The sequence below is a fragment of the Megachile rotundata genome, chromosome 8, assembly GCF_050947335.1.
Source record: "Megachile rotundata isolate GNS110a chromosome 8, iyMegRotu1, whole genome shotgun sequence".
Taxonomy (NCBI): domain Eukaryota; kingdom Metazoa; phylum Arthropoda; class Insecta; order Hymenoptera; family Megachilidae; genus Megachile; species Megachile rotundata.
In genome coordinates this window covers 9,310,887-9,325,212 of record NC_134990.1, presented here as the reverse complement: position 1 = coordinate 9,325,212, position 14,326 = coordinate 9,310,887, and the positions used below count along the sequence as shown (strand labels likewise).

The 14,326-nt window shown below is 34.3% G+C and overlaps 1 protein-coding gene across 7 annotated transcripts in view; it reads left to right on the top strand.

Annotated features, from left to right (window-relative positions):
* The window catches only part of LOC100877990 (dipeptidase 1), a 414,301-nt gene that overhangs the window by 207,502 nt on the left and 192,473 nt on the right, over positions 1-14,326 (top strand). For 6 of the 7 annotated variants that reach the window (XM_076534710.1, XM_076534708.1, XM_076534714.1 and 3 more), the window contains one exon: positions 12,901-13,209. The exons of the other annotated variant lie outside the window; for it this stretch is intronic. In XM_076534710.1, coding sequence (XP_076390825.1) covers positions 12,901-13,209 — 309 coding nt within the window. The remainder of the gene's footprint in view (positions 1-12,900; positions 13,210-14,326) is intronic. 7 annotated transcript variants of the gene reach the window in all.

The window sequence follows — 14,326 nt, the reverse complement described above, 5'->3', positions numbered from 1 at the left end:
ATTCACTATATTATTACTAGATTTCTTATTTCTTATTATTACTAAATTTAGTATAATACTTCGCCCACATTCGCATATAAAATAATTTATTTCCCGCCAGAAAAAAAGGGCTCGATAAATTTTCACGAAAAATGTAAAAACTAGATATATAACGTTTTGAAAGAAAAATGGCGGATGGTATATAAGAAGACAAAATGGCGAATGGTACATAAGAAGACAAAAGGGCGGATGGTACATAAGAAGACAAAATGGCGGATGGTATAAAAGAAAACAAAATGGCCGATTCAATACGATGCTTAAAAATTTCCAAATTTTTCAACAAATTACTAATTTTGCTTTCAAATAAATTTCTCTACATTTCTGATAGAATAATGTAATTCTTAAATTGCATAATTCTGAATATATTAAGGTATTATTATAACATCATATAATCATGAAAAAAGTTCTTAATCGGATTTAATTGCATAAACAGCAACCGTTCAATGATTCCCTGACGTCCCATTAGCTTTCAACACCAAAAGATTTGATTGCACATAATGTACGACCATGAAGAAGTAATTGTACAAATTAATTTGATTGAAATGCGATCGATTTTCTGCTTAGTACATACCGCGGTGTATAGTCTATATTGGTTTGATATTTCGGACGAAATCGCTAAATACTCTCTTTGGAATGCGTTCATTAAAGACAATTAATAACAGATATTAATAATTGGGTCACTTCATAAACCCCTGTGTATTTCGGTTTGTAAATTATCGCTGAATCTGCAGGTTTTGATGAAAGCTGTACCAATAAATTGCTCTGGGAATCAGAGAAAACAGTATGAAACTTTCGTGTGCTACTTGCGTAGAAATTTAATATTTTCGTTGTTATTTATTTTTAGTTCGTTATAAAATGGAGATTTTTTGAACTGTACTAATATTTATGGTTTTCCGAATGTAATCTTTAAACATTATCTTTAAACGTAACATTCAAACATAACCTCAAGACATAACCTTAAAATATAACCTTCAAATGTAACACTCAAACATATTCTTTAAACATAGTTTGAAGACATAACATTTAAACATAGCTTTTAAACATAACTTCTAAACATAACCTTCAAACATAACCTCTAAACATCATCTTTAAACATAACCTTTACACACAACCTTAAAACCTAACCTTCGTATACAACCCTCAAACACTAACTTCAAACATAATCTTAAAATATAACCTACAAAATAAAACCTTTGAACATAACCTTAAAACATAACCTATAAACATAATGTTAAAACATAACCTTCAAATGCAGCCTTTAAACACAATATTTAAATATAACTATTAAAAGTAACTTTCATACATAATCTTGATGTACAACCTTAAACATAAGACATAATGCTGAGATATAACCTCAAAACATGACATTAAAAATATTATTCTTAACAGTCTGTTATACATTTCTGTTGAAGTTTCAACATAACCTTCAAACATAACCTTGTTAACCTTAAATCATAAGCTTCGAACATAATCTTAAAACATGACGTTAAAAATATTATTCATAACAGTCTGTTATACTTCTGTTGAAGTTTCAACATAACCTGCAAATATAACCTTGTTAACCTTAAATCGTAATCTTCGAATATAACATTCAATCATAACCTTAAAACATAACCTCAAAACTATAACATAACCTCAAATATTCATAAGTGCATCTGTTATATATTTCAGGTATTGTTTTATTCTAATTGCAAACGTTTCTAGAGTACAAATTGATAACAGAAGGATTTTTGTTGAATATAAACCTTAAATGTTGCGGCAAGCCTGCGTAACAGCAGGTCTTGGAATTAGTTAAGCCGAAATGGCTCATATTGCTGGCGTCAGACTATCGAACAAAGTTACCTGCTGAATCATCAGCCGCTTAAAGTTCCCCTTCTCAGCACTAATTAACCTCCTCCTTAACCTGGTGAACGTGAAATTTAATTTTCAATGAACAATAATCATAAATATTAGGATCGAGGGTCGTGGCCGTACCGTAAGCTCGTTCAATTCTATTGGAGCAATTAAAGAAACCTGCACACACATCAGGGTCTAATTAAATTTAATTAGCAGGTCGACTGAGACATGATAGTTACGTGGTTTCAAGTACAGGTGCTTTTTCTTAATTGAGCCTGATATTTCTTTCACTGTTGTTAAGGGTGGTTTTTAATGTCTGCAGATTTGGTGGGGTCAAAATTGTGGGAAGATAGTTTTTTTAAGTTTATTTTTATTTTGTTGAATTAGTGATACTTTGTGACTGAATTAAGATTTGGGTATTTTGGTTTGAACATTTGGAATTTTTATAGTTTTGGACTTCTGGGGTTTCAGGCAGACAAATTTTGGAATTTATGAATTTATAAGAATTTCTCAATTTTTAATTTTTTAAGCACTAAAATTCTCATTTTTCTCAAATTTCCAAATTTTTTATTTTTCAAATTCTAAATGTTTCAATTGCTCGAACTTTTAATTTTTCAAGCACTCAAATATTCAACCTTACCTTTCTTTTCAGTCTTTTCTTTCACTCAACGCTCTATTCATTTATTTCATATACAAGGTGTCTCTAAAGTCTCCACCCTTATACAGCTTTAAACATGGACAAATGTTTCAGACAAAAGTTGTGGAATATCAAGGATACATAAGATGGCAGCAACAATTTGCCGTCAAAACACATTCGATATTTTTATAAATAATTAAAACCCACAACAATTTTTAAATTCAATGAACAAATTTTATTTTAACTGAAGCCAAAGCGGTCAAATGACTAATTCACAAGTTTTTTATTATACAAGATATAAGTCAGAAGTCTAAAGTCAGATTATAACGTCATATCACCGTTATATTTCAGAAACAGCTTCAAACATGGAAAAATGTTTCGGAAAAGTTGTAGATATCAAGGGATAAGATGGTAACAATTTGACCTTGGTTTAAAGGTCACGTCTTCAGTTTCCTAAATAGAACCCCATTTATTGCATATTGTAGCGACGTTTTCAAAACACTATGTTTGTTTTTTGTGGGAGTCATTCCCAAGATACGAAGCTTCAAAGTTGTCACATAAGTGGCGTAAATCTGATCGTGCAACCCTCGCGCGGTGCACCTTGGGTAATGTACATGCCGACGATATGTCAACTTTGAAGCTCCGTATCTTGGGAATGACTCGCACAAAAAACATAGGTAGTGTTTTGAAAACGTCGAGGCTACAATATGCAATAAATGGGGGTTCTATTTAAGAAACTGAAAACGTGACCTTCAAACCAAGGTCAAATTGTCGCCACCATCTTAACCCTTGATATCTACAACTTTTGTCTGAAACACTTTTCCATATTTAAAGCCGTTTCCGAAATACAAGGGTGGGACTGTAGAGAGACCTTGTACAACAGACCAGTTTAAGGTAACTGTACGTTCGTACGAAACGTATCCACGTTAATATATTCTCTGGCGAAAAGAAATATGCGCATATCGTTAATTTTCGGTGCAACCAAGTGCACGAGTAGCGATGCTCGCTGAGGCGGGGATCAAAGAAACACGGACGGGCACATGCTTCGGCCGGAAATTTCAAAAGAGAGAACAGCCTTTCATTGAAAGAGAGACGGCACCGGGGTGGAAAAGAGAGAGAAAAAAATGTGGGAGATGCATCGCGTTGAAGAAGCAATCTCCCGTTATTTTTTTCGAGTGATCAATCGACGCGAAGCTGCGTAATCGAATCGTTTGTGAACTATTGGTGCCTCGTTTGAAAACGTTTTCGCTGATGAGAGGAATTGGCAAGAATTTCAGGATCGATTACTGTTCATTATATCGAGAGAACTTGTTCGTTGATTATCGTTCGTTGTTTAAACGAATTTGCTGACCGATGCTTGCTTCGTTATTCGGAACAATTTATGCCCTGATTGTTATTTACTCGCCCGGTAAAATTTCGGGGTAATTGCCGGATGGTGCTAGGGATTTATTGAAAATCATTGCTCGGTTATTGGACTTGTCTCAACTATTTTTCGATGCTATTTAACACGAGGAAGTTCTTTAGAAGATATGATTCGTTTAAAGAAATTATGGGACATGGAGTTTTATTTTGTGGAAATTATGGGACTGTGGACTTTATGTGGATGTAATGATGTCAACGCACAAGTTGGCGTGTGAAGAGTGTTTAGAAGAGCCATGGCTCTAATTGGTCAGAATAAAAAAATGGACGCCCCACACGTATTTCGCAACAATTGGCTCTCGCGGTCACTCATACCAATTAGGCGAAAAACAAGGACAGTCGGCGAACGTCTCTCAAGTGAGCGACATAGCGCGAATTGCGTTCAGTAGTTGTTATTGTCATTATTATTCTTATGCGCCTGTATGTAACACTGGAAGTATTCACGGTGGGGATAGAACTTCTTTTACTTTGGGTCCTCACGCGTCAACACGTGTGTTGACATCCGTACGTAAATTATTACGCTTAAATTGAAAATTCACGCGTACCAAAAATACGAGAAAAATTTACGATATTTGAACTGCGAGTGCGTCACGAGTGCGTCATAGCTCACGCGCCAACTCGTGGGACATCCGTACGTAAATTATTACGCTTAAATTGAAAATTCACGCGTACCAAAAATACGAGAAAAATTTACGATATTTGAACTGCGAGTGCGTCACGAGTGCGTCATAGCTCACGCGCCAACTCGTGGGACATCCGTACGTGAATTATCACGCCTAAATTGAAAATTCACGCGTACCAAAAATACGAGAAAAATTTACGATATTTGAACTGCGAGTGCGTCACGAGTGCGTCATGGCTCACGCGCCAACTCATGGGTTGACATCCGTATGTGGGATGTTCAGGAGATGGTCTAAGAACTGATCTAAGGATAATTAACTCTTGGACTCTTTGACTCTAACTCTTATAATATTGTGACGCACTCGTGACACACGTTACAGTTCAGACACAACCTAAATCGTATTTGCACCGTGTTTGAGTTTGGAGTTTACTAATAATTTGCATAATCAAGGATCCAAATCTAAAATATATGTAACATTTCAACTTGTCTTATTTGTCTTAACGTTGTAACAATTACGTAACTACCGAAGAAATCATAGGTTAAGGGGTTGATATTCTAATTCAAATTATTTACAAGGCATAATATTTTGGCTTTTTTGATCATTTTTGTCGCAATGATAAAATGTGAAAAATTAATGTACATATGTATATTAGAGTGGCTCAATTTTTTTTCGATTTCAGCCTCTAAAAAATTACATCATGTAAAACTCGCCATAAAGATCACAAAAGCCGTAAAACACAAAAAGATTGAAGACAGCATAATAAACATGGAGATCAACACTATCCACTTGGAACACGAATCGATTACCGTTAATCGAAAAAACTAAAAATGTATGTAAAAAATAATTCACACCCGTGAACGCAGAGAGCACAGTTAAAACAGGAATTGAAATATGTCAGTACGGCTTGTAACGGTCGGTTGTTGTCACTGACAAATCTTTCAGCTTTCGAATATAGTGGCACTGGTGATACACTTGAGTGAAAAGCGAACTCGTGAAATGAAAAGCCATAGAGCGAGAGAGGACGGTAACTATTTTTTTCCTTTCAATTTTTGAAACCACCTATTGGAACAGTGTGACGATGGCTCGCGACAAATATTGTTGACACTGACAAATATTCGCGTATTGAATATAACCGAAGCACTTCAATATCAGAACTAGGTCGGAAAAACGGAAGAACACGGATTGTGATTTCTTTCCAGCGTTTTTTCGAACAGATGCAAAATGGATAGATACGAGTATCAGTTTCCAATAGAATGAGATATCTGGTGTTTGCCTCGTAACGGATGCCTTTGGTTTCCGATACACGTTTTAGCTTCTTATTAAACTTCCGCGGATAGCTGTTCGATTATCTACGTATTTGTTTTTTGTTCGGCGTTAATTTCGCTTTTTATGGACGCGGAGATTAATGTTCGATTGGAACGCGGGTATAATGTGGACGTGAGTTCCAAGTTGAAGTGTTTTGGATTTTATAATTTTAGAGTTTACGAACTCAATGGTTTTTAAATATTTGGGTTTTCAAAGGGGACAATTTTTTAATATCTAAGGTTTCAAAGTGGACAATTTTTGGATAGGGGTTTATGAAGTGACCCAACTATTAATATCTATTATTAATTGTCTTTAATGAACACGTTCCAAAGAGAGTATTTAGCGATTTCGTCCGAAATATCAAACCAATATAGACTATACACCGCGGTATGTACTAAGCAGAAAATCGATCGCATTTCAATCAAATTAATTTGTACAATTACTTCTTCATGGTCGTACATTATGTGCAATCAAATCTTTTGGTGTTGAAAACTAATGGGACGTCAGGGAATCATTGAACGGTTGCTGTTTATGCAATTAAATCCGATTAAGAACTTTTTTCATGATTATATGATGTTATAATAATACCTTAATATACATAGAATTATGCAATTTAAGAATTACATTATTCTATCAGAAATGTAGAGAAATTTATTTGAAAGCAAAATTAGTAATTTGTTGAAAAATTTGGAAATTTTTAAGCATCGTATTGAATCGCCCATTTTGTTTTCTTTTATATCATCCGCCATTTTGTCTTCTTGTATACCATCCGCTATTTTGTCTTCTTATGTACCATTTGCCATTTTGTCTTCTTATATACCATCCGCCATTTTTCTTTCAAAACGTTATATATCTAGTTTTTACATTTTTCGTGAAAATTTATCGAGCTCTTTTTTTCTAGCGGGAAATAAATTATTTTATATGCGAATGTGGGCGAAGTATTATACTAAATTTAGTAATAATAAGAAATAAGAAACCTAGTAATAATATAGCGAATATTCAAATGGTTTTCACATCTGGGGATTTTAAATTTTAGAATTTATAGATTTATGAATTTTTACATTTTCAAATTTACCTGTTTAAAAATTAACAAATCTGTAAATTTCAAAGTTCCCAAAATTTTAAAATTCACAAATTCCCAAAGTCTCAATTTCGCAAATTCTCAAAGTCCCAAAGTCTCAAATTTTCAAATTCTTAAATTTTTAAATCTGAAATTTTTATCTTTTCAAATCTTCAAATTTTCACCTAAGCAAAAGCTATAAAAAATGTAACCAAAACCTGACCAAAAATATAAGAAATAATTTTGTCACTTAACGGTCTAATAACACTCCCCGCACATCTAAAACGGTGAACCTTGAAAAAGAGACAATCCCCAGATATTTCAATGAGAACGTTGGCAGATGTTCCCTGAACGTTATCGCCATCCATCTTCTTGTTAAGAATTAGCCGTGATGTCGGAAGCAAAGGGATTCTATCAAGCAGTACGAATCTACACGTAAAAACCATTCGTTCTCGAGGCGATAACAAATTACGGGAAAATGGAGGGACGTTCGGTACGTGGCCATTTTGTTCGCGCATTATGCATCGAAATCGTGTCTGGTAATGTTGAAACAACGCGCCGTGATTTGTATTTGAAATCTACCGTGTGGAGAATCGATGTGGGCCGTGTTGGGGATTCATCTTAAATATTGCACGATATTAAAAGTGTCGACGAGAAAGAAACTCGTACGGGGATATTGATTTCGAGGGTTTTTAACTCTTTAGAGGAGACAAGGAGTACTTGATTCACTTTATATGGACGCGTTTGTAATAGCGATGTTTTGATAACCTAATGGTTATATTTTGCTTTCGAAACTTTCTGTGTTGCAAATTTGGATTGGTGGATTTGAGGAATTTTTAAGTTAGAGGTTTGTGAAGTGTGGATGTTGTACTTAAGAATTTGAGGGAAAAGCGTATTTTAAAATTCGCAAATGTAGGATCTTGAGAATATTTTAATTTGTGGACAAAATTTTCAAATGCACAAATAAACAACTTTCCAAATTCTCAAATCTGTAAATACTCAACTTTCCAAATTTCCTAACATCTACCCACTATATCAAAAGAATCAAATTTTCTCTCCATACACTACACTTTCTACATAAATCCACAAAACCAAAATTGCAAAAAATCATCCCATAATTCCCTCGTTACTCTATCATCGAGCGATGCGCCCCAAAACGTGTCATTAACAGCGATCATCGGCAGGCGTAACACCACCTATATCACCGTGGGAGGCAATCGAGAGCCGGCCATCGGCAGAGAGTCCCGTTGATCAATCGAGAGGCACCGCGAGTTTCGCCAGGGTTCAGCTCGAATCTTCCGACGGCCATTACGGGTTTTCAGGATACGAAAATTGATTCGAGCCCGGTTACTGCATGCTTCAAGTTCGAACTTTTGCCGCCGCCGCCGTATATTTGGCCGGTATCGATTTGGCCCAGTTTCTCTCCCGTTTCCTCGCCATATTTTAGGAATTCAAGCAACGCCGGCTCTCGCGAATGCCACTGTCAAAAATAAATCAACGACTGCCGATAATCTCGCGATCTGGAGCATCTGTAGCCTATCCTCCGCCCTTTTAATATCAAACTTGCGAGACAAACACGTTATGGGATCACTTTGCCTATCGACTCATTAATCTGCGCCGGGTCCATTATTGTGGACGACAAATTTTATGAGTTTAGCTGACGAAATGAAACGCAGTGTCGTGTTTTTCAACTTGTTTTTTACTGAATAAATTGTATGGCAGATTTCATGTAATGTTTGGGTGAAATCGGTTGGTAGGTTAATTAGGGTTGATAGGTTAGTTGACTGTATGAGTTATGATTTATTTTATTCGGTGTGGAAATTGAAAATTGCAAAATTGTTAAAATTGAAGGATTTAATATTTTTTACACTTGAGAGTTTGAGAATTTGCGCAATTGAAAAATTTAAAATTTGAGCAATTGGAACATTCATTATTTGAATATTTGTTCGGCTGAAATTGGTTGTTAAGTTAATTAGTTAGGGTTGACAGGTTGGTCAACTATATGAGTTATGATCTACTTCATTCGACATCCACTTGTATTTGGTTTTATTGTGGACAAACCTGTTTCTGGCACATAGAAGGCTGACCTAAGTTTAAGGGTCACTGTCTACCTTGAGCAGACCCAATGTGACGTTCTGACGTTCTGACCACTTGAAACGCTTGTCGACTTACATTTTGGATCAGTTGTTTGACATCACCACTTGAGACAATATTTCCTAAAATATATTCGAATGTAGGTGTTCATTTTTCTATTTTGACTAGTTAGAGCTGTAGTCCTTCCATGGTCTTATATCTTCAAATTTTTGTGTCTAACTCTTCACATTTACAAATTTCTAAATTTCCACATAGCAAGGTTCTCAAAATTCTTATATTTCAATATCTATAGAGATATTGGTGATACTCCAAATTACCGAATTCTCAAATTCTTAAGTTGGCAAATCTCTACATTCCCAAATTTCTACATGCGACGATCTCCACATCCCCAAATCACTAAATTCCCAGGTTCCCAAATTATCACATCCCCAAATCTCCAGACACCAAAATCGCTAAATTTCCAAATTCCTATATTCCCACATCTCTACATCCCCAAATCCCTACATCTCCAAATTGCTAAATTTTCAAATTCCAGGGTTCCCAAATTGTCACATCCCCAAACCTCTAAACACCGAAGTCGCTAAATTTCCAAATTCCTATATCCCCACATCTCTACATCCCGTAATCCCTACATCTCCAAATTGCTAAATTCTCAAATTCCAGGGTTCCTAAATTGTCACATCCCCAAATCTCTAAACACCGAAGTCGCTAAATTTCCAAATTCCTATATCCCCACATCTCTACATCCCCAAATCCCTACATCTCCAAATTGCTAAATTCCCAAATTCCCAAATCACTAAATCCTGAAACCCTCAAATCATCTAATTATCCTAACCTAATCACTACACCCCCAAATCGCTGAATTTTCAAATTCCTAAATCCCCAAATGTATCCACCCCTATTATATCCACACTCCCCACTATTAAATTTTGAAAAATCCCTAAAAGAAAACAGTTGCCTCCTTTCTCACCTTCTTTTTCCATACGATACATTTGAACCTTATACCCTAAACAATCACCACACTAGCAAAAGTGTTCTCAAAACAAATTTATGTCTTATACCTTCACACTTTTCTACTTTCTAAGTAGACAAACTAAAGAAATCTAGTAGTTTCATTCAGTGAAAGCCACACCACCAAACTGTTTATCTCACACTCAAGAGACAATGAGATTGAAAGAACAAAGTAGATGTAATTTCTTTCTAAATTTGCTAAAAGTGATTTTTAGATCACTTTTCTAAAGAAAGTGATTGTTCGATCGACACAACTTTTTCTGTTTAAAGAACGCGTAAATCTTGCCGCGTTCAAGCTCCTGCAACCCGGATTGTTCGGAACATCGCTCCTTTCCTTTGTTTTTTTCTCTGTTACGATTTATACGATCATTCTTTAAGATCCTTTCGAGACCCATTAGGTTCGACTATAATTCTAGCCGCGAACGTTTCCCCGGCAGATGTCTTATGGATGATAGCACTGGGCACATCGACCCACATCCTTCGGATTCTAATCAATCCTCATTCCGCGAGAGTAGTTCGAAAGCTTTCTAGCGACAGAAGATATCGATTTCAATTTGAAAATGATCTCGATGAGGGACTGATGTTCTAAGCTTACCTTTGATCTTTTGAAAGTTGTCTTTAATCTTGTGCTGGAAAATTATGTGATCGCTCGGAGATCGAGGTGTGGCAAATACGATAAATTTAATTGATATAAAACATTTTTGATTAGGTTAATTTCGAGTGGAGTAGAATTGAGGTGCATTTGGTTGGAATTAAAGACTTCATCAGAAATTAAAATTAGATTTGAAGTTAGAAATGGATATAGTTGAAATTAAATTCAATTTAATTGGAATTGAAATTAATTAAAGTTACTGTTAATTTCTGCTTTTGTATTACTTATTTATGATGTATATGTATGATGTTATTATATAATGATATATGCATATGTTATTATATGTTGTATGTGATACTCATATCACACATATGATGTTATTATGTTATGATATATGTGTACGTTATTATATATTGTATGTGACACTCATATGACACATATGATGTTATTATGTTATGATATATGTGTACGTTATTATATATTGTATGTGATACTCATATGGCACATATGATGTTATTATGTTATGATATATGTATACGTTATTATATACTGTATGTGATACTCATATGACACATATGATGTTATTATGTTATGATATATGTGTACGTTATTATATATTGTATATGATACTCATATGACACATATGACGTTATTATATTATGATATATGTATACGTTATTAGATATTGTATGTGACACTCATATGACACATATGATGTTATTATATTATGATATATGTATACGTTATTATATATTGTATGTGACACTCATATGACACGTATGATGTTATTATATTTTGATATATGTATACGTTATTATATATTGTATGTGATACTCATATGGCACATATGATGTTATTATGTTATGATATATGTGTACGTTATTATATATTGTATATGATACTCATATGACACATATGACGTTATTATATTATGATATATGTATACGTTATTAGATATTGTATGTGATACTCATATGACACATATGATGTTATTATATTATGATATGTTGTATATGTCGTGACACACATATGATATATTTTATGATATACATAATCTTTCTTTTATTCCAATATCCCTTATTTTCCACACAAATCAATCACCCATTTCCCAATCCCCAATTAATCCAATAATATCCAAATAAACCTATTAAATCAATACAACAATACCAAGTTAACATACAATAATTATACCAATAAAATTCGAATTAAAAAGTTCGCAAGTGTATTACCGTTTCAGAGAACAATGAGCGTAACGATTCTCGATACTTGTAACATTACGAGATCCAACATGAAAAAAAAGGAGAACAGCGATGGTGAAAGAGTCGCAAGAGATCGATAATGTTTCTCTGAAGTGTTTCATTGTCGGTCGGTGTTGAAGCGGAGGACGGTCATCGAACCGATTTCCCTTTTTCTTCGTCGTTGTCTCTTCGGCTGGTATTCTTAAAAGCTACTTGCGAGAGAGGAAACGAGGGAGGTACTTTCATTTCGCGAAATGACAAATCGATGTGTCATTGTGTGCTCGATGCTTTGCAAGGAAACGAACACGCGAAATGGAAAATTCAACCCCGGCTGAATTTATGTGACTGTACAGTTTTATTGATTTATAATTTTTCAAGTTTCTAATTATTCGATAATTCGTCTGTCGATTTTTCAATTTTCAGTATATGGATTTTCAATTCGAGGTTCAATTTTTGGAGGTTACAATTCAATTTTTCAATTTTTCAATTTTTCAATTTCTCCATTTTTCAATTCTTTGATTCATTAATTTTCAATTTTTTTAATTCGTGAGGGTTTCAATTTCTCTGCCTTTCAATTTTTAAATTTTTCAATGTTTCAGATCTCAATTCTTAAATATTTCAATTTTCCAATTATTCGATGATTCATCTGTCGATTCATCAATTTTTCAATTTCTGAAGGTTTCGAATCGTCAATTTTTCAATTTCCTAAATTCTAAATTGAACTTTTCGAGTTTCAGATACTTGCAGGATTCAGTTTCTCAATTTTTAATTTTTCGGATTTTCAATTTTTCAAAGGTTCAATTATTCCATTATTCAATTATTTGACTCTGCAATTATTCAACTCTTCAATTATTCAACCTTTCAATTATTCAATTGTTCAATTTTGCAACTTCTTCACAAACCACCAAGTTCTAACCATTAACTTCCAACTGGCCCAATTACCAACCTCCATCCAATACACTCAAAATATCTAAATGACAAAATACGAAATTAACTCTCTCATTCCACATATTGACCTCTCATATGAACTCTTATATCTGTTACAGGATGTGCCCCCGAGCTTTCATCGGCCACAGTCAAGACTGGGATACGAGGAGCGTCCCCAATCTCGTGTGGGATACACCTCGGATTCCAGGTGTGCCAGTGGACTCGGTTACGACGACACGGGAGGTGGCTACCTGGATCAGAGTGATCCCAGGATGTATTGCACCAGTGGTTACTGTATGGGGGACACCATGATGGCCACCAGCCGAGGAGTATGCGGCGAAGAGGTCGAACTAGACATGCGGAGGCACATCCAGGCATGTGCCTGCACCTGCAACCACATGGGCTACGGGAATTACATGGACTATCAGGTAAATTGCTTCTTCTAATCCCTGTTTTTCTTCTATTCCGCGTTAAACGACAACTATCGATTTTCTTCTACTTGTAATTGCTGGAACGGTTCACTTCCGTGTGATGTTCGTTCCGCCGTTGAAGTGGAGGTCATAATTGTGTTTGAAGAATTGGATAAATTTGAAGAATATATTTATTAAGTAAATTTAGAAGATGAACTCAATAAATTTTCGGTAGTATGTTTACAAAACGAATTTATTAAATAAACTTATGGAATAAATTTATTGAATAAGTTTGTAAATGAAATGTACTAAATAAGTTTGCAGGATAAATTTATTAAATGAATATATAGAATAAAATTCCAGTCAGCGTATCAACTTTAATTAAATTTATAGAATTTAACAAATCTATATTTAATAATAAAATACATTTGTCTTAGTATTTTGTAAAAATTTTGAAACTCATTGAACTAATCTATGTATTAAAAATAATTCACATATATATACCTAATAACAATTACCATATATGCACACGAACATAACACATACAGGATGTTACCTGCAACGCTATTCACGATTTTGTTCCACATGCAGCCACCTTACGAAAAAAAGTTTAGAACAATATTTGCAGGGTTCTCCTGGCAAAGTCAAGGTCACCTTAAATTTTTTTAAATAAGAATATACATTTTTTAACTCATAGCTTTAGAGCACATCGAGACGAATTCTAAACACGTATTACATGATATTTTTATTAACATACTACTCGATTTACAGAAGTGGAAATGTGCATATACGTTAATCTTACCTAACCTCTACGTACAAAGGTTAATCTGAACTAAAGTTTATATACATAGGTTAATCTAACCTAACCTCCACTTACAAAGGTCAATCTAACCTAACTTTTAAACACAAAGGTTAGTCTAACCTAACCTTCACGTACAAAGGTTAGTCAAACCTAACCCTTACTTATGAAGGTTAGACTAACATAACCTTTATTCATAAAGGTTAGACTAACCTAACCTTTATTTATGAAGGTTAGACTAACCTAACCTTTATTTATGAAGGTTAGACTAACCTAACCTTTATTTATGAAGGTTAGACTAACCTAACCTTTATAGACAAAGGTTAGTCTAATCTA